Here is a 20734-nt window from a genome sequence, read left to right as displayed (position 1 = left end):
GGTGACAGAATCTAGTGCTGGGAGTTTTTCTGCCTCTCTCCCTCATATTGTTTTAGCTGGAATTAGCTGTTTGCACATTCCTCCCCGACTTTGGCAGTGTGCCCTCTCCTCCATAACAGACCAAACCAAAATCCCAGATCCAGCATGCTTCAACTGTCTGGGAAGTCCTTGTTCAGAACGGGGATGTGTCTTACGTGTTGCAGCATCTTCTCACCATGGCTTACGTTCCTACAGAGATCTTTAATTCATTATGCCCTAAAAATGACTCTAGAAACTCAGACTTAATGTTCAGTGAAGGAGAAGCAGAGGCACAGTGAGATTCCACTGCACATTTTCCCCTCCCTCAGACATGGATCAGGCTTTAACACCATTTTAAAATTTTTCATATATATTCTTTCGTAAGTTATTTCCTTAACTGTGTTGAGCACAGCAGCAAGAGGAATATTTCATCCTTGGGCAGAAGTCCAAAATGAGTTAACCCACGTTTTACAAAGATGAAAATATATAAGCAAAAGAAGAACCTGTGTGGTCCCAGCTCCCAACACTGACAAATTTATCCCTGGCCAAACTGGGGCAACTTTCCTCTGTTTTTGCGTGCCATCTCAAGGGATGTCTTCCTTGTCTTCTGTGCTTTCAACAGAACATAGTCTGTTTGTTTGATCAGAGCTGGCACAGTGCAGTTTGCTCCAGGTTTGTGCCCAAAGCATTGCCTTTCTCTGTTTATGCGGCCACAACCTCTGTCTAATCCTCCAGAAGATCTATCGCAATAAGAATGGTAGCAGTGACAGAAGCTATTAATGTTCTGGCTTCTCCATGTGGCAGTAATCTGTTCTGCAGATCAAAAAGAGCAGATATATGCTATCTGCAAGAATAGGAAAAGCAATTACTGGTTTTGCTAAGCGACTTTTTTTTTGTGAACAAACAAATGGGCTGCAGGAGCGGAGTCTGTAAGGTGCCAAAGAAAAAGTGTGTTGTCAGGGCAAAGCTATGATTTGAAACACCCCTGATTTGAAACAGCCAGCTCCAAAACTGGAAAGAAATTTGAAGTTTGTACGGGTGCCTTTTGTAGCTTTTGGAACAACAGAGGAAAGGATTTGTATAACAGAAGTAGCCGTGGCATAAAAGGCTGAAATAATCAGATAATTACTTTCGTGACATGCAGGTAGGAAAACATGTGGCATGTTCAAGCCACATCAAGGGAAGCCACAGGTGTTTGAAACAGAGCACTAAAAAGGAGCTTTTTGTACAGTAATTCCTGGCAGAGGGGGAAAAGGGAATAGCAGAGGAACATCCTAACTGAAATCCTTTCACTGTAAGGAACTCGTCCCGCAGCCTTGACAGAAAAAGTTGGTCTGTGAGTATATGATGTATACGATGGTCTTATGTGTAATAAGACAGTGTTAGGACTTGAAGTTTCTGGAATCACTGCAGCAGGTTGTGAAGGGCATAGACTGAAAACCCAAATGCACCAAATGAAAGAGCAGAGCTGTATAATGATGACTGCACACCCTCTCGACTAAGCTCAAGATGTAAGCAAATGCAGTGAAGCTTGAAAACAAGACAAACATCCAGCCAGCTGTTTGTCTTTTGCCATCAAATTGTGAATGTCTCTTAGTATCCTTTATGGCATGGCTTTAGGGGAAGAGCAGGCAAACATGAGAGAAACACCTACATTTGTACTTTACGATCACCTGCATTTACTGTGATCGGTAAGTATTTAACACACGGGCATGGCTTTTTTTATCGCTGTGTGTACAAATGTGTCCAGGGCATCCTGAACTGATGGTGTTATACATTATACTTGCTTTTCACTGGTGTAAGTTATTACCTACAATCTCCTAGCAGAAGCTAAAAGAGGACTTTCTGTCCATGGTTTCCATGCCCAAAGTAGTTCTTCGGATCTTGCACTGTTTTCTAACAGTCAGAAGGATTATCCGGTACAGTGTGTCCCGTACAGGCTGCCTGATCATCATGCCAAACTTTTGATTCTTTCTCTGTTGCTGCATGGATGCATGGCAGGAGGTGTAGTTTCTCTGTGCATGCTGTTTTAACCTCGTTTAACACTTGAACATGTCCCTTAAAATGTGTTCTATGTAACTTGTGCACAGATTCTTTTACTGCATGCAAAGGTCTAAGCCACTGGGAAAAAAAAAGGATTTTCTAGATAGTTTGTTCCATTTTCACCCCCGTCTTCTTCAAGTGACAGTCTCTATGCATTCTCTAACGAAATAATTGTGCCTGGAAACTTAAGCAACTTTGTTTTTTTCTTATTATGTGAAGGGCTGTTTTTTTCATTGGATTGTTTGCATGCTGTAGAGTCATTGGGTTCTTCTCAAGGCGGGGACCATCTGAACTTCCTCAACAGCATCATGGTCTAATTTCAACAGTTCTTTTCAGTGGCCTCCATTGGCTTTCCACACTAGGCAAAACTTTGTTGAATTTAGCAACTTCCGACAAATAAAACGACTTTGCCTCTTTTGTAACCAGTAGAGCTCTAGTAAGGCACTAATAGGCATTTTAGATGGATAAAGCTCCCTGACTGCAGAGTCTTAAGACTTTTTTCCTTCAATACAGTGTATGGCAGAGAAGAAACTGGGAAACCTTTGAGTCCTTCCCAACGCTGCGCACCCCTCGCCGCAGAAACACAGCGGGCTCGCTTCGGCCCTGGCTGCTGCTTTTAACGAGCCGCCGCGAACCCCCTGAATTAATCTGCATGTTCACATGATCGCAAACGACCCGCGGCCGGTGCCTCGGCGGCAGTTCCTCCGGCACCCTCCGCCCGGGCGGAGCAGCAGGTAGGGGAGCGCGGCGCCGGCCCGCCGCATGCCCGGGAGCCGGGCCGCCCCCCCGCCCCGCGCCCCGCGCCCCGCGCCCGCCCTGGCCCGCGCCGCCCGCCCGCGCTGCCGCGCCTCCGCGCCCGCCGGGGAGGCATGAGCGACGGAGCGGCCGCGCCGCGCCGCGGGTGAGTGCGCGGCCATGCGCGGGGCGCGGAGGGAGGGAGGGAGCGAGGGAGGGGGCGGCCCGCCCAAACCGAAGATGACTTTATGGGAAAGCTTCGGGAAGAGGGGAGGGGGGTGCGCGGCTGCGGAAGGGGCGCGCCTTCTCCGCGCCCGCGGGGACCCCCCAAGGTGTCCGGCCCCGGGAGGAGCGCGCAGCCGGGCTCTGCCCTCGCTGCGCCGGCACGGGGCTCGGCGGTGATGCCGTTCCGCGGCGTTCTGCACCGCGGGGTAGCTCCCGGGGCCCTGGCAGCCCCACCGATCCCCCTCCCCGGGGGCACTAGCGGAGCCTTTCGGTCGTCCTTGGATTTTAACACTGGAGGCGCGGAGAGGGGCAGAGGGTTGCAAACCACCCGCCTTTTCTGCACCCTCAAACTTTGTTTTATTCGCCACTTGTGGTCCTGCGACGGAGAGACGTGAGGGCAGAAAGCCCAGCTCTCGCACAGCCCAAAAGCTGCGGTGCTGGGCTCCCAAGCCTTCACTTCCCACCTCCTTTAGTTTTCCATGTCAGTCACTCATCCAGCGTCGTATTGGAAAGTGAGATGACATGGATGTAAGCAAGCCCTGCGACAGCGCGTTTGTTTTGCAATAGTAGCCTGTCCCCCGCCTTCCCCCAAGTTGGCAAGCGGGTGCCTAATATCCACTTGAGCTACAGCTGGCTGTGCCGGCACAGGTCGGGGAGTATCTGAGTTTGCTGTGGAGATGCCACTGTAAATAGCTGCCGCACGCACAAAACTTCTGTGCGACAGTGGTGTCGTGTGGAGTGGCTGGCTGCAAGTCCATGTCCAGGCTGTTTGATCTGCTCCTTGAAGTGATATTAGTTAGAAAATGAAGAATTTAAAAAATACAGTTTGACTCCTGTACTGAAGCCTTTTGTATTATTTATATTGTTATGGCTTTGAAGCCATAATCATGTCTGCAGTCCTGATGGCAACGTGACCTGTAAAAGCCCACCTTGCATCCTGTCAGACACAGTCCACTGTGTAATCTTGTAGTCCAGACCAGAGAAGTTCAAGTGTGGCCACAAGTGAAATTAATGTGTGATCATAACATGAAAGTGTCTTTCTGTTTTTCTGTTGTATTCTGTATTTATCTAAGGCAACCATGAACAACAACCACTCCAAAAAATTGGTTTGCAACTTTGACGGCAAATCTTAGCTGCTGGAAAGTCACAATGTGGTTTCAGACTTGGCACACCCATCCCCCTCTGTCTCTCATCTCAAGCCTTTTAATTAATTGCATGCTGAAAAAATAGTGGATGTCAGAGATGGTGTTGATTTCTAAGTTGCTGATAGCCTTTGGATTTGAGTGAAAACCTAGACTCAGGGCTCAAACACAGTATTAGGCTTTTATTAACATTCGTAGGGTTTTTTTGCTGTGGGGAGGAAAGGTGTGCAGTTTGAAAGAAAAATTTGGCCATGACAGTTGGGCATTTTGCTGGGTGTTGAAGTCATAGAAAAATAGACTGCTTCAGAAAAACAGGTGTGCATTAAAAATAGATGTTTAGATCATTAAGTGTCAAAGTATGGCTGACAGCGTAGTTCCACCATTTTGATTTTTTTCCATGTATCATGCTGTTTTAGAACAGAAACTTTCTTTATGTTGATGAGCAAGCTTCTGTGTTTGAATTGTGCTTTTGGCTTGCATGCAGCATTTTTGCATTTTCAGGGCTGTAAGTAATATTGACTGAATTGATTGGACGTGATCTCAGCTGGAGAAGCAGTATGAGATCTGCCCTTCGTAAGTGGTAGCCTCCTTCTAGACAGACCCATCAGCAGTTCAGTAGAAGGTGCGATCTTGCAAATCCTCCCTGTCTCTCTCTTGCACACCTGCGTGCATGCGCACACACACTCTTGATGTGTTCTTCCAAGATGTTCCACAACTAGAGGGAAGCTAACTGCACATTTTTAATACCCAATACAAACACCCTTTTCTGTCCACTTCTATAGGATGAAGGAATGTAATTAATTTGCAGATCTCACTATTTTCTGTGTACAGGAAGAGATGGTCAGGCACACTCGGACAAAGAAGTCGGGACTCGCCATACCCTTCTCTCCCATGCTCCAAAAACCTAAATTCCCCCCATAGTGCCCTTGGTGGCTGGAAATTCTGCTGAAGTCTGGAATATAACACCAGGGCTTGCATTTTGCTTAGCAAGCAAAAGCTCAGGGAAATCCAGGTTGCATCCCAACTGAGCTGGGAGTGAAAGCGTGGATGAGTGCTGCGCTCCTTGTCTGTGCATCCAGGTTTCTTTTCAGTGGGCTTCAGGATATACTTCATCCCTATACGAAATGTTTACCTGGGACATGCCCTGGGAAAATGAGCTTTTCTTAGTATGGATATAGCACCTGTGTCTTACTCAGGCCACTAAGATAAATTATTAGTGAGGAAGTAGTAAGAGTGTCAGAGGTAAGTCTTTAGGTTTCAGATAGAATCTGGGCATAGAGTTCAAAGGTAAGAACAACCAAATACCTGTGAGCTTCAGCACTGGGGGAGGCAATGGTTTTGGAGCCATTTTGAACAAAAAGTCTAGTCTAGATAGTTGGTCATTAACTGACTGTTAATATGAGATCTTACAAAAACATCTTTCTGTTTGTCTCGAGTTTGACCCAAAATCAGAAGATCTTGGGAATTACTTTATTTTCTTTTGAGGTTCTGGCTTCAATTCTTCTCTAGCAGAGCAAATCGTGCTCAAGTCTCTCAGATCACTTCACAAGCACTTTACAACAGCCATTTGCAGTAGATAATGTAATTCTTGTTCTCATCTGAGAGTCTGGAGAACTAAGATAGAGTTCAAATGACCTATCCAAAATACACAGTAAATTAGCATAAGAAATGAGACAGGGAAACAAATTATTTGCTCCTGTCACAGGATTAAATTGCCTTTCCCTAACTCACTGCAACTGTTAAGAAATTCATGGACCATTCCTCTTGCAATAACTTGAAAAGGCCAGTCGTGTCTTTCATGCTTCTTTCTGATGTAAGTGGTATTAAATATGCATTGTAGCTCAGTTACCTTAGATAAATGAGCATAAATTCATCCATCTTCCACTTGAAATTCTGTTCCCAAATGTAGCAGCTGAATATTCTTTCTTTTGTTTTCTACTTTTTGGAGGGGTTGGAGGTTTTGTGCTTTTGTTTTTGGAGAAGAATCTTGTTAGCATTCCTTAGAAACCTTATTCCTTAGCATTTAGAAATTCCTTAGCATAGAATTCCTTAGCATTAAAATGCTTCCCTTTTGGCTTATTCTCCTAATTTATTAATACCACAAATAACTTTTCTTTGGTGACCCACTTTCATAGGTAATCTGAACATCTAGCAAAATTGTAACTCATCAGGAAGGCAGTGTAGACTAATAAATAGCATCTCCAGACAGAGAGGAAAATCAAGACACTTCCTTCTTTGCCACACAGAGTTCTACACACGACACACACAGAAAATATGGCTCTATTCCACAGCTTACTTGGCACCCTTAGACCAAAAAAAAGCATTTTATTGATTGCGTGATTGATTTAAAGGTCAGAATTTAGGATTGCATCTGTTCTCCTGCTGGATTCAATTTTAACCCTACGTCCACAGTGAAGAAACTGCTCTTTGCCTAAATACAAATTGAAATATTGGTTTGTGTGAGTATTCAAACAAATAGGCTTATAGCTTCCAGGGCAACCTCCCTACACTCCACTGTTATCAAAACCATTAGAGTTTGAGTAAGATACTGCTTTTTATTGAAGTATCATACCTGCTTTGTGAAAAGTACAGATTTACTTAGAAGAAGAGGATACCCACTGATTTAATTAGCATGATGGTCAACAGGCCTCTGGAAGTGGTAGGGCTGTACAGACTCTTAAGTTAGGCAGAGGTCAGCTAGTGTAGAAGAATACACTTATTTTCATACTCATTTATTTCTAAAAGTATAGAGGTTGCTTTTTGTGAACTGAAGCTATACAGACAGACTTATTGCAAGGGGTGATGAATCACCTCGTGTCCTGCAGACGCTCAAACACTGGTCGTGTTTTAAGGGCAGTCTGCTCTGAGAGTGCAGTCTGTGTTTGTCCCAGCCCAACGATAACTCAGCATTGCTACCTTCTCTCCAAAGTCTGCTGGATAGCAACCCCTAACAGGAGAGCATAGGGCTTATTTGGTGACTTCTGATGAAGCTTTGTTTTCCTTTTCAGTAAGTGTGGACGTCTGTGTAAGTGTGAGAGCATCATGGTGGCGTTTAAAGGCGTCTGGACTCAGTCCTTCTGGAAAGCTGTTTCGGCAGAATTTTTGGCCATGCTCATTTTTGTCCTCCTCAGCCTCGGCTCCACAATCAACTGGGGTGGAGCAGAGAAGCCGCTGCCCATAGACATGGTCCTTATCTCCCTCTGCTTTGGACTCAGCATTGCAACCATGGTGCAGTGCTTTGGACACATCAGCGGAGGCCACATTAACCCTGCTGTGACCGTGGCAATGGTCTGCACGAAGAAGATCAGCCTCGCCAAGTCCGTCTTCTACATTCTTGCCCAGTGCCTGGGAGCCATCGTGGGCGCAGGCATCCTTTACCTCGTCACACCGCCAAGCGTGGTGGGAGGCCTGGGAGTCACTGCGGTAATCGCTTCTCCTCTGGCTCTTGAACTAGACTGTCTTAGCGCCTGAGAAAACATCATCAGTGTCACGCAGAATAAAGAGAGCTCAAGTAGAGATTTTAAGAGATTTTAAGAGCTTGCTGGTTCATTTACAACACCTAGATAGGGCTTAAAGCTCTCCTTAGGACGGGTTTATGCAGTGTGATATCTATAGCTGTTCTTTTTATAGAAGTTCTCCTTCCTAGAACTCCCCCAAATCTGATGACAGCAGGTAATGTTAATTTACATACAAAATTTAAATAATACATGTGTGAAATGCCATTTTTGTATAGACTGGGGAGGGGGAAATTAATTCTATGCCATTATTGTAGGGTTTGAAAAAACATCAATTTAAAATGACATACTTTTGAAATAGATTGTGGCTTAGATTTCAGCTTTGTTCTGAACTAATAAGGAATGCCATCAGTTAGCCCCATTGCAGGACTTATTAAAAATGCACTTGAGCTGCACACTGCTTAATTTTTAATTGAAATTTAAATTAATTAAATCAGGGCTAATTAATGAATTTATAATTGAATAGTAAATTACAGTGCTCCCAAGAAAAAAATGGTGAAGGGGAAGTGCAGAATTTGCAAATCCCTGTGTAAAAATAAACCGTACTTCTGCAGCCTAACTTTGAAGTTCTTGTTGGATGTTAGTGTTAAGCCTGCTGTTCTCAGTCCAGCAGTAATTTTCCATGGCTCTCAAAATAAATAGCAAAAAAAAAAAATTTAAAAAAAAAAGGGGGAGAAAAGTGGAGGGGGAACCTGTACCTCTAAATTTCATTGTTGTCTTTCACTGTGTGCCGTTCAGGAATACCTTTAATTGAAATACAATTAATGTATGTGGTGGCTTTCTGATTTACAAAATCACCTTTGTTTCATCTCCGATGTTTCTTTCCCTTCTTCCAGGTACATGGGGATCTTTCCGCTGGCCATGGACTCCTGGTGGAGTTGATAATTACATTCCAGCTGGTTTTTACTATTTTTGCCAGCTGTGATTCAAAACGAAGTGATGTCACTGGTTCAGTAGCTTTAGCAATTGGATTTTCTGTTGCAATTGGACATTTATTTGCTGTAAGTTAATGGCTTCTCTTTAAAAAATAGACCCCTTGTCCCTTTATGACTACTTCAGAAGTAAATGGAAACTTCTGTGGCCTTTATAGCTGGTATAGCTATGTAGCTGCTATATTCTTTATGGATCCACACCCAAACCCTTTGGAGTAGCAGGAGGGTCCCCTTGGTGTTGCATCAGAGGTTTTCTGCCTGTTTATGTGATGACTTTGTTAATTTTGTGATTAAGACTTGGGAGAGTGACAATACTTGCTGTCAAGATTAGAAGCCGTGCAAAACCAGGGTGTCCCCATAGTACAAGGACTAGCAGAAATTGAATACCTATCTTCAAGACTTTCATAACAGGTAACATTTTGTCTCTGCTGTAGATCAATTACACCGGTGCCAGTATGAACCCTGCTCGATCATTTGGACCTGCAGTCATCATGGGGAGATGGGAAAACCAATGGGTAACTCTGCTTTCACGTTTCCTTCACCATAGCAACAAACAGCTATCAGGATTTTTCATACATCAATTTGCTTTTAGTTATCTGTCCCAGTACATCCCATAGAGACCATCACTGAGGCAGACAGGTGCTGACGTGCCACAAGCTTTGGTATAATTATGCTCCTCGCCTAGTACTGCAGTGCAGTATGCAGCGCATTGGAATAGCATCTTGCCATTCAGGGCCCATTTCGTGGAGGTAGTAGCTGGGGTAGAAGGGAAGTCGTACAAAAAGTTCAAAACAAAAAAAGCTATCCAGTGAGACTGAAAGAATTGAACCGCTAAAAAGAAAAATTCTCCGAGGCAGACTGCAAACTCCTCTGTCACGCTGGTGAGAAGTTATGGAAGTAATTCTGTTGGCTTCACGTTTCACCTGGTTCTGCGGCAAACTGGGGCCAATGTATAAAATGAGAGTAGGGACCCCCTGTGATCTGGTTCCTGGGAGAGAACCTGCCTCAGCAAATGCCCGCAGTGAGGGGTGAAGGGGTTGCAGTCTGCTCTTTGCAGACCACACCAGATGTTACCTACTTCCATTTGAAAGTGTCAGCTTAACTTGGAGTATTTGCACAGGAAACAATTTGATAAACAGATTGTGAATGATGCAGTCGTTTTCTGTAGCATTCCACTATTAAACTTATTAAAAACCAATTCACCCTTTATGAGGGAGAGATGGATTGCAGCTCAGCCTCACCTAATTAAAGACAAGGAAAGCACTTCTAGGGACAGTTTCAATGCTAACTGTAAGAGCTGCATATTACAGTGTATATAAGGATTTTCTTGATTTTTAAAGTATGAAGCCCACATTGCTCCCACTGCAGCTAATAACAGAAATGGCATTGTCTTCAGGCCCTAAGGCTCCGATTCTGCAAACACGATACCATGTGTAACTTTGTTCCCAAGAGTTATCCTATTGAGGCAGATTTACCCAGTTATCAGTGAACGGCTTGTTCATACAAAAAACTGCTGTAGTTTTTCACAAGTTTAATTATCCATACTCTGAGGGAGCCTGTAATTTATAACTAAAGCTGTAAACAATAAACCAATGTACCATGGAGAAACTTGTAGGAAAAGCTTAGCTACTGTCCTGGTCACTTGGAAAGATGGTCTTTTCTCGTCCTCCAGTGCAGTGACATTGGCGTGCCATTGACAGAAGCCCGTGGGCTTCTGCACCTACTAATGTTACAGAACTGCTGCCTGTCATGCTGAAATAGATAGGTACCCTACAAAGCTGTGTCTGTCAGTTGTATTTGCCTATTCAGATTAGATAATCAGGTATCTGTTGGGTTCTGTAGGATCAGAAGCCAAATTAAGGTTATTTTGGAAATGCGAGTCTGAAATACTGCAGTAGAACTGTTTGTGTGTATGCTAGGAAAGGTTTTGTTTCCTTAAAAGTTCATTGTCATCTTGGGTGAAAATGCAGAAAGAAAATCAGTTTCCTGCGTTGGTGTTTATTTTATGTGTCATCTTACAAACAGTCCATATGTTGTCTACAGCTAACGATAAGTGATGAAAATTTAGAAGAGGCCTCTTGGAAAGAGATGGATCAATAAAACCGGACAAAACGGTTTCTCTTCAAAGTTGTGGGCCTGCTTCTCAGTCGTTTTACCCCTGCTAGTTTAAAAGCAAATCTATGCCAGAGCAACTGTATGTTGTATGTGACTACAGAGCTGTATTTGACAAGTCATACGTGACTCCACCGGGATCTGTAGCCTTTTTTTCTCAAGAGATGTTATAGCTATGGTTGATCTAACTAAGGATGATGAACCTGTACTTTTTTTGTTATTGGACAAAGTTTTAAAAAATAAGTTAAATCTCCCTTAAAGAGGGGCAAAAAAAAGCTGCTTTCTATTAACAGAAGGTAGGGCAGCCAGAGAGGATGCTTGTGTGTCTGTCCATGGGAGGTGTCCGTAGCTTTGCTGCCACTCAGCTGGTCTACTTGAGAAGATTGGTAACCAAACATATAGACTGAAATCTTTTTCAGGCATCAGGAAAATAGTAACCATACCTCACTGACACATCAGCATGGGTCCCTCTTCTCTGCTCTGTGGGGTCCACTGCCTGGTGATTCCCTAAACGCTGGCACGAGAGGAGTTTTTAGGGGAGAGCTGCACCCTCAGATGTGAGGTGGTTTAGATAACTGGGTTCAAGGTGACTAGAGAGAATTTCTGAAAGGGGTGAAATATACGTGAGAGAGAGAGAGACTGGGAGCAGGCAGAAAGAAAAAAAAAGTGTCAAAGAACTAATGCCATTAACTCTCTAAGAGACTGCCTTTTGACCAACTTCATATGTGATTTTAGAGTAGTCACTTAATTTCTGAGTGCCAGGTCACTGTCTGTGAAACCTATGGTAGTTATACTTCTCTGCCTTATAAACTGGTATGATGGCAGATTTCATCTCAGTTTATGAAAGCCAGGGAACTATGTGACCATGCATTTCTGGAAAGCAGAGTTGGTTTGAATGATTGGGCCAGGGTATTTTGCAGAGTTTTCTGAGTGAAGTCTGTAGTAACATACTTTTCTCTGAGACCCTGGCTTCTTGATTTGCTCTAGAGCTTCATGCCTGTCTTTTTTTCCACCTCTTTTTGCAGGTGTATTGGGTGGGACCAATAATAGGAGCAGTCCTTGCTGGTGCTCTTTATGAGTACGTCTATTGCCCCGACGTTGAATTCAAGCGCCGTTTTAAAGATGTCTTCGGTAAGGCTACCGAGCCATCCAAAGGGAAGTATGTCGAGGTAGACGATAACAGGAGCCACGCAGAGACCGATGACCTGATCCTGAAGCCTGGCATAGTTCATGTGATTGATATCGACAGGGGCGAGGACAAGAAGGGAAGAGATCCATCCAGTGAGGTGTTGTCTTCTGTATGACTAGCAAGAAGCACTGAAAGCAGAGAGCAGCCTGCTAGCCTGTCCACAGATACCCTTCCACCTATTAAAGAAACAGATCTTCTCTAAACTGAGCATCTGCCATTTCTTAACAGGTATGGTGCGGGCAGCTGCGTGGTAGTGGTGTTGCCAAACCATACACCTGCTCAGTTAGAATATTAGGACTTCGCTATAATTAGGATTCCCCATCTATTATTCCAAATTAAGATTTGTTCCTACTATTTTCCTTTCCTTCTTTCTGGAACAATCCCAGAGTCAAAAAAAAGAGATGAGAGCATTCCCCTTTAATAAATCAGTCAATAGTGAAATGAAGATAGAGATGTTTAACATTCAGATTGACAGTTAAGGCATATCAGGAAATGCCTATAGACATGAAGACCAACTTATCAGATTGTTCTTCTGACACTTAATTGGCTGTTGTCAGCTCCGATTAGAACATCTTATCCATTAAGCGTTCTCTGAAAGGTTCAGGGATGGCACCAACAGTATTTAAGAGTTTTATCCATAGTCAAGCAAAGGAGTATTGTTTCCACTCACGTACGTCACTATTGCCTTGCAAACTACCTCTGAAAAAATGATACTTTAATAGGATTAAAAAAAAAAGTCTATCAACCCATCAAATCTCACTCATGTGATTTGCAGTATGAATATATTACCTTCATCCCTTCCCAGAGTAAATACGCTGAAATTGAATGTTGAAGTCTACTGTAATAAGACTGCAAAGCATTTGACTGTACTTCATGGTCCCTCTTGTCATTGTCTATCTGGTGAAACATTCTCCTGGGGTTTGACTGTTGACCATTTAGTGCTAGCAGACTCTCAAGGTCATGCAAAGAATATAAAGGCTTTCCTGTTACTTAATAACTCAAACAAGAGATATCAGAAGAAAAGAACGCATATCTGTTTTCAGTGCACTTATTCAAATCCACATTTCTGTGCTAATTTATGTAAACTAAAGGTTTAAATTACTTACCTACTTTCTTACAAGATGGTTGGAGATATGTTTTTTTTTTTAATAGTAATGTAGAGGGTTTTTAACTTTTAACTGTATTGAAACACTGATTGGGAAATATTTTTTTATAACGGATGATAAAAATATGAGTGCTTCTGGCTTTTTGTTGTAACTGATGCCTGACTATGTGAACAGGATCCATGCTTGTTCCAGTGTTCATGTAGTCTTAATTACACCTCTGGCAAAGGATTCTTTATCTGTTGTTAGGAAAAGATGCAAGCACTTTCAGGGTTTTTTAGGGGGAAAGTGACATGAAATATGTTCACTAATCAGTCTTTCCCTTATTGAAGTATTTTGACAGACATAATCACCCCAGTAGAACATTTCTGTAAAGCTGTTACTGACTTACTGCTTTTGTTTCTGATCAGTAGCTTTGAGTTTTACAATATGCAGCTGCAGAGCAGTCAGGAGCATGGTATTATTACTGTAATTATATAGTTTTTATTTTGAAATTGAAAAGCACTCCTGCCTATTTAGCAATAAGAGCGGGGGGGCAAGCATTAGTCCTGACTGTGGGCTGTAATGGCCTTGTCTGTTCTTTGACATACTCTACATGCAATCTTTATTACAGGGAATTAGATGTTTCTAATGAGATAATAAACCACTGCTACCCTCAAATCTGTGCACTTGCAAGGGCAATTCTACTGTCCCAGCTTGCAGCACTGTATAGTCCCAGCATGTCCTGCCATACTCATTTTCCTAGTTTCACGCTTTTCTTGTCTTAAACCCTGTTAGTGTGGCACAAGCTCCCTGCGTTGAGCAGGAGATTCGTGACTCCTTCATGTATTTGCAGTTGGGCCATGATCTCTCCCTTATTCCACCCAGGCACAGCAAGTAGCACATGCAGGTGCAGGACAGGGCTTCCTTGGGTGACCCAGCAACAGCCCCACTCCTGACGCATGAGCCCTCCCACCAGACACACTCCCCATCACATACCTGTTGCGGCATCACAGCAATGGCTGCCTATGGAGTCTGGTAAAACAGCTGATATTTATCCTTAGCTGTGCCCTGACACTGACAGCATCACGGTTCAAGGGCATGAGCATGGTTAGGGACCTGCAAGGGACAATGTCAAATCACAGACAAGAGCTCCTTCCCACAGCAAGGACTAGGTCTCCTGGGAAAGGGCAACACAGGTGTGGTGTTTAGATCCCTGCGTACCTCTGCTCAGATGGGTAAATAACCATGCTAAATAGATTCAATGATAAAGATCAAAACTTGTGGGACTTTTTTGTCTAGGCATTTGTTCTGGCTTTTTTTTTTCCCTTCAAATGCTGTATTTGTTAAAGGGACACTTTGATTAAACCTTTTGCATGGCTTAAACAGGTAAAGAGTAATACACACAGTACTGGTATATTTTTAAGCAATGGTTTGCATTTTTGTATTTAAAGACACTCCTTAGAAGCTCTTAGTTTGTGAATTTTGCATGGTACTATGTTATTTAAATAAGAAGCTGTGATTTGTTTTATGCTTAAAGGTCCTTTACACAAATGGCTTGATGCATATTTTCCTCAGCCAGCCTGATTCTGCTGCCAAGGTGAGCATAACACGAGCATAGCATCAGCCACCTCAGGAGGATTTTTTCCTTGAACCACTCTCTATTAACGAAGTGTGGCAAACACTCAGAACCAGTCTCAGAACTATGCGTTCAAAGAGAGTACTGGAGACAAGATATTGAGGCTCCTGAAAAGGTTAGGAGAAAGAAGGGAAGCTAAAATAAAGAGACCGCTAGACAGTAAAGGATGTTGCCATGCCATTGGACGTTAGTAGGAAAGCAAGATACGGTAGGACTGCTCCTGCTTCCACAGAAGGAGACTCGTGGAGGAGTTTGTCATTGACTACAGTGGAAATGATCCTGAGCTTTTTTGGGACCCAATGGCTTCTCTCATGCGCTTCACCATGTTTTTTTCCAAAATCAAGGTCTTTCAGCACGATACTTAATTCTGGAAGGAGATGCGTTTGACTTGAGGTTTATGACCCACCCTAAAGTAAATCCTTAGGAGTGGCCGTCATCACAGATGGTTCTGCCCCACCACAAGAGATCACCGTTTATTTAAGGCAATGTCACTCTTCAGCATCCCTTAGGACTTGATTTAGCTTTGACCTGCAGGGATATGTGCTTCTCTGAGTTGTTTTGCAGTGGTATCATCACTGTACAATAGCCAGATTTAGTTAAATAATAGACTAGCGTGACCTTTTTATGCACTGGAAATACTTCTTCCTTAATATGGTTTTTAAAACATGTACTTTTGTACTGTTTGAGTGAGATTTGTGTTCTAAAGGCCTTCAGCTCTAAATTGCACCTCATGGCATAACTTGGTGTCCTCTTGAAGTATTTGTTGTTTGGGGTGGGAAATGGTAAATGTCTTTTGTTTATGATGGTGGATGGATATGACAGGAAGTCTGCCAGGCATGTTGTCATTCTGGGGTCCTAAAAAAAACCACCATGGAGGAGTGAGAGTGAGACGTGGTGGCACGATTGTTTCCATTGCTGTATTTGTACTTTAACAAACACATTCAAAATATTTAATCACTGGATTTCAGAAAAGAAAGGATGGAAGCTAAGGGCGGTTACACTGAGGCACAAAAATACCTTTCGAGTTGCACAAACTCTAAGGAGTTTATCAGCCAAATTCTAACTATTGTCAGGGAAAAAAAAAAGAAAAAAGAAATCCTGTAGCATTTAAGTTCTTATAACCCTTCTTCTGTTGAAGTATTTGGGAGCTGAACCGTTCATTCATGCAGTGGAAGCAGGACCAAGACTTGTCTCATGCAGTGTTTTGCCTTGTCACGTGTATTTGCATATGAGCTTTTCAAAATGTGTTTTATTTCTGATTATTAATAATTGCCACAGTATCTGCTTAGAAAGCTAGACGGCCTTCAAATTTCCACCTTTCTAGTGCTTGGTGGCAGAGCAGTTGCTGCTGTGCTCTGCAGTGTTTTATCTGCAGTTTGTGTAACACATTCAGGATATTATACACCATCCAATATTTTTAATCTAAATAAAATATGTGAGAATTTACATTGTGAACCTTTCTTTCCAAGGTGAGAGATGAAAACACCGTGCACAATTTTTTTGTATCTCAAATCAACCTGTGTGTATCTGAGTTTCTCAAGGACTTACTAAATAGACAAGATGCAAATATAGACTGAACTATTCGTTACCCACTTATATGATCTAAATCATACTGTTACAGTCTGTAATTTAGGACAAATGAGGTAAAGCAAACTACGTACGTGGATTTTTCCACAGGACCGCTTATTGTTGAAATGCTTAATCACCATGATATCAGAACTAATGTTATAGGACTTAAAATTTCCATATGTAACATTTGGAATAATCTACTGAAAAATACACTATAAAATAATACATGATTATCTGGTTCCTACTTGTATTCTACTGTATCTCACACTACTGTTGCAAATAAATTATCTATTAAAAAAAAAAAAGTATCTTGTGGTCACTGGAAACATTTAATGATCCTGAAGCTCAGGACTGAAGTATAAGGAAAAAACACAATCCAGCCAATAGAACATGTCTAAGAGGAGTCTGGAAGTGTGTGCAACCGAGAATGAATGATTTACTGTGGAAAAATATTCATCACTGAAGAGAGGTGATTGTAAAAGAGAGTTAGTATCTTTATGGAAACGAGCTAAACCAATTAGAGCAAAAACTATGCTGGTATATGTACCTCACTGATTTTGCCAGATGGTTTTAAAACTCATAGGACGAGTGGAGAGCTAAGGTTTTGAAAAGTGATAGAAATGATGCTGGTACTTAAGAGTCCTTTTGCTAAAGCATGGCTGGTGAGACCAAGCTCCCATGAGGAACTTCAGCAATGGAAATTGGGTTCTGTAGCAATTACATTTCTGGTTGTCTGGCTCCTTGCTTGGAAGGCAAAGTTTAGCTCTTAAGACACATATGACATTCATGGAGGTAAATTAGGATCCTGAAAATTATTAATAGGGAAACCCATCACCTGGGATATCATCTAATCATCAGGAAGAGCTGAGAGCAGACTCGTACCTGAAACTCACCCCTCGCAGAGGTTTGGCTCTTGGGTTCAGCTTCTTCATATACAAGCTCCAGAGGCACCTCTCAAGAGGCTGAGGGGTGTGTGTGCATGGCATGTATCTTTCTGCACACATTATCTGTACCTTACTGAAAGAGGTTCCCAAGGGAACTGGAATTTAGACAGAGCTAATAAAATTATTTTGGGGTCACAAACACATAAGGTAGGAGCCACTTTGACATTTTGGGAGACTCACAAACAGGAATCCAGGTGTCTGGACAGCTGGAAAAGCAAATAAGTAGTGATGTAGCTATCTGCAGGGTCAAGATGCAGCAGGGTCCTGGGAGGAACAGGAAAGCAACAGTGCGGGCAAGGGAGAGCTTCGTAGTGTACCTCTTACCCAATGTTTGCTGGCACTGTGGCATCACTTAAAGAATAAAAATGTGGTTCCTGTTGTATGAGGATATGCAAATAGGCTTACAGGATCACATCTGAGCCACCAAATGGGAGAGGCTGAGCCGTGCTGGGTGAGTGATGTTCTTTCTAAGCTTCAGCGGCAACACTGGCTTCAGCAGTGACAACTGCAAACAACAACTGTGGCCCAGTAATCTGCTTAAAAAGAGAACTTAGAGTGTAGATATTCCCAATATCGGCTTCCCTTTGAACCTTCCTTTGTCTTTAGACTCCTTTATCTGTTGCAGATTGTGGCGTATTGCAAGTGTTATAAGCTGCTTTATTTATATCAGACTGATAACTGTTATCTTGGCTATTAATTTCTTTTGACCTTTCTTGCCTCATTAGAAAAGCAATCCTTACAAGTACAAAGACTGTGGAATAATCTAGCTAAAAAAGCAACCACAAAGTTCTTTTGAAAGGCAAAAGGAGCTTATATTACTTGTCTCTCACCTTGCCATGTGTGATAGGCAGAGGCAGTGGCTTTCTGTGGAGAAAGAGAGTTTCCAACCGGTCTTCTCCACTCACGCACGTCAATGACCTTCCTATGATGTTTCATCTCTACTTCGCTTTTGATATGAATCTTCATAAAAAGCTCTGGAATTCACAATATGTCTAAAAGCTTGTTTTAATAAACTATGTGTGCACACACATGTGTGTGAAAGATGCACAGAAATGCGCAACTTTGCACAGCCATTGGATTTACTCCTTCCCAGCAGTGGACAAGACCAGTAGGTAAAACCATGGGAGATCAGCTGCCATTTGAGATTGCTTCCTGCACCACTGGGATCCTAATGACTCTGTCATTTATTTCCACTTACTGAGCCATACGGCTTTCACTTGAAAAGGGGTCACTGCTGTCTCCTACTGCCATGGAGCCAACTGGGTTGTGCTGCTCTTCCTCCCAAAATTCATTTGCCATACGGCTTTTTTCTCCCCACACTTGAACCATTTAAGAATTTATTACTGTACGCATTTTAGAACCCTCTAGCATGAGAAATATTTTACCATTATCCCACTCTACCTTAGGGTTAGCCCCATTTATTCTGTGGGGATTTTTGCTTTACTTTGAAACAGCATATCTCAGGGCACTGGAGATTCATTCATTTTTCCTCAAAAAATTCCTTTGATAATTCCAGTGATATCTTCACTATTCTGTTCTAGTGCTTAATTATTTCCATTTGCATGGTATCTCAGTGCCTAGCTGCCTAGTGGTCTCATCTTCAGACTAGAATGCATGCTTGTTTTGTTTTCTTTTGCTTTATTCCCTGCCTTTCCAGCTCCATTAGCTTATCAGAGCTGGAATGAGATGGTTTAGTCTCTAGAGCCTCCTTCTCTGAGCTTCTTCAAGCTGCTACTGCTACTTTGGACTTGAGGCCACTTTCTCTAGGCAGCAGCACAGTTGCTCCAGAGGGGGGCATCTCATCAGCTTTGGCTTGCCAGAGCTGTACAGTACACAGGCTAAATCCTGCCTCAGCTTCACAGAAGAGAAGAAGTCGGTTTGCACCAGCCAAACCCAGTCAAATACAATTGCAGTAGAGCATACAGTGTCCCAGCAAAGAAGTAATCCGTTTTGAAAAGATGGGATTTGGTCTTGTGCAAGTCCCTGGGCTCTGATTTGAAAGAAAAACATCAATAGGAAAGCTGGAACAACGGTCAATTGGCCCTGTAAGTTCTGAACATATGCACATGAATATCCAGTAAGAAAAAGCCTAATGCTTCATGATTAAACATGACAGAGTAGGGACAAAATGAACTCTGGAGATCAGGAAGATGTACATAGATGTTGGACTCTGCTGCTGTTTGCCCACAGGTATTGCTCCAGAGAAACAGCTGCACAGCATCTTCTCAGAGCTGAGTCAGACCAGCTGTACAGGGTAGGATGCACACAAACACAAATGTTTCAGACACAAGGCTTTTTTTGTTTTGCTCCCTCCTTCCACAGCTGCCCAACATACTTCAGGTTTACTGGAGGCAAACATTGCTAGGGCATAAATACAGAAGCTTCTCTAGCCTCAAGACTCAAATGTGAGAATAAAGCTTTGTGTCCTCCAACTTTTAGATTTGAAAAAGCCCAGCAAATACCATGGAGGGAGCTTTAACAAAGGAGGTCAAAAAGTCCATCTGCATCCTAGTCTTTCCTAAAGCTACCCTTAGAGAAGCGATCCATAGGTTAATTTATCACTGTGTAAATAAAATACCCCCCAACTTCTTTTACCCCTAGCCTTTCTGAGTAAAAATAAATATCCTTTGGTTGAGTACAGCTAAAGAGCATTTAAGGTTTATATATAGCAGCTATTGCTATTGTGTCTGAGTGGTGAGGAAGAGGTCAAAGTGAAATGATTTTATTCTCTCCCCAGTTAGAAAAATTGCTTTGTGTATTTGGGTTTTTTAGGGGGGCGGGTGGAAATTGGTCGTTTTTTTCCCCTTACAGAGATCTGTTTCTTTCAGGATGTCCACACTGCATTTTATCTTTTCTACAGGTTGAATCCTCAAATGTTTTGTGGAATTAAAGAGAAGAACTCGTTTTCTCATCTAGCAGTCTTTCACTATACTTTTTTATTCTTTTTTCCCTTTGTCAAATAATGTCACTTGAGGGTGCTTTAACTTTTCTGGCTGCTTGATGTCTTTGCTCTGCAGGATCTGATGGCACCCTCCATCACACGTTCTCCATTTGTCCATATTGCCTGCAGAGACAGCTGTCCCTTCAATGGTTCTGGGACCCTATGGGGACTGCTGAGGTTTTTACAATGAAGCTCCAAGCATCTCATTTTCTGATTCAGATTCTTCATTTTCACCGCAGATGGTATTTTTCATAATAAAATACACACCCTCTCCATGAACTTTATTTCATGATGGACCTAAATTTCTCTTCCTACTCCAGCCCTTTTTTATCCATTTTCTCAACATTTTGCTAATTATACATAATTTATCACTAAAAACTCCATATTTGAGACAATTGCCTAAATAATGTTTGTGTTTCTTATATTCCCTTCCATTTGATCCTCATTTTCAGTGTCTGAAGGGCAGCAGTTTTAGTGCCAACAACATGTAAACTCTGTGTAAAGGGAGAAAACTCACACTCTGCAGTTATATATGGCATAGCTGGAGTCTCAGGTGCTGGAAGGAGCCTGAAAAGTTATCATTTGATATACCTGCTAACACAAACTTTAGTCAACAGTGAAACATCTCACAGGTTTCAGGGTTAACTG

The 20734-nt window shown here is 42.5% G+C and overlaps 1 protein-coding gene across 2 annotated transcripts; it reads left to right on the top strand.

Moving 5' to 3' along the window:
* The first annotated feature begins 2721 nt into the window (after positions 1–2721).
* On the top strand, positions 2722–16498 carry AQP4 (aquaporin 4). Of its 2 annotated transcripts, none has more exons than XM_068396217.1 (5): positions 2722–2795; positions 7172–7586; positions 8515–8679; positions 9045–9125; positions 11748–16498. In XM_068396217.1, exons 1-5 carry the CDS (start codon positions 2722–2724, stop codon positions 12024–12026), a joined length of 1014 nt encoding a protein of 337 aa, XP_068252318.1. In that variant the 3' UTR covers positions 12027–16498. The 2 variants fall into 2 exon arrangements, with proteins under 2 accessions (XP_068252318.1, XP_068252319.1); XM_068396218.1 differs by lacking the exon at positions 2722–2795 and adding an exon at positions 2900–2962.
* The last annotated feature ends 4236 nt before the right edge of the window (positions 16499–20734 follow it).

This window comes from Nyctibius grandis, chromosome 3, assembly GCF_013368605.1.
Source record: "Nyctibius grandis isolate bNycGra1 chromosome 3, bNycGra1.pri, whole genome shotgun sequence".
NCBI classification, from domain to species: Eukaryota; Metazoa; Chordata; class Aves; order Nyctibiiformes; family Nyctibiidae; genus Nyctibius; species Nyctibius grandis.
The sequence above is the reverse complement of the archived record's forward strand: the minus strand, read 5'-3'. Positions and strand labels throughout refer to the sequence as shown.

Coding starts and splice junctions, on each gene's coding strand:
- AQP4 (XM_068396217.1), top strand. CDS start 2,722: ATGATCGCAAACGACCCGCGGCCGGTGCCTCGGCGGCAGTTCCTCCGG. Junction 7,587..8,514: donor GAGGCCTGGGAGTCACTGCG/GTAATCGCTTCT, acceptor CCCTTCTTCCAG/GTACATGGGGATCTTTCCGC. Junction 8,680..9,044: donor CAATTGGACATTTATTTGCT/GTAAGTTAATGG, acceptor TCTCTGCTGTAG/ATCAATTACACCGGTGCCAG.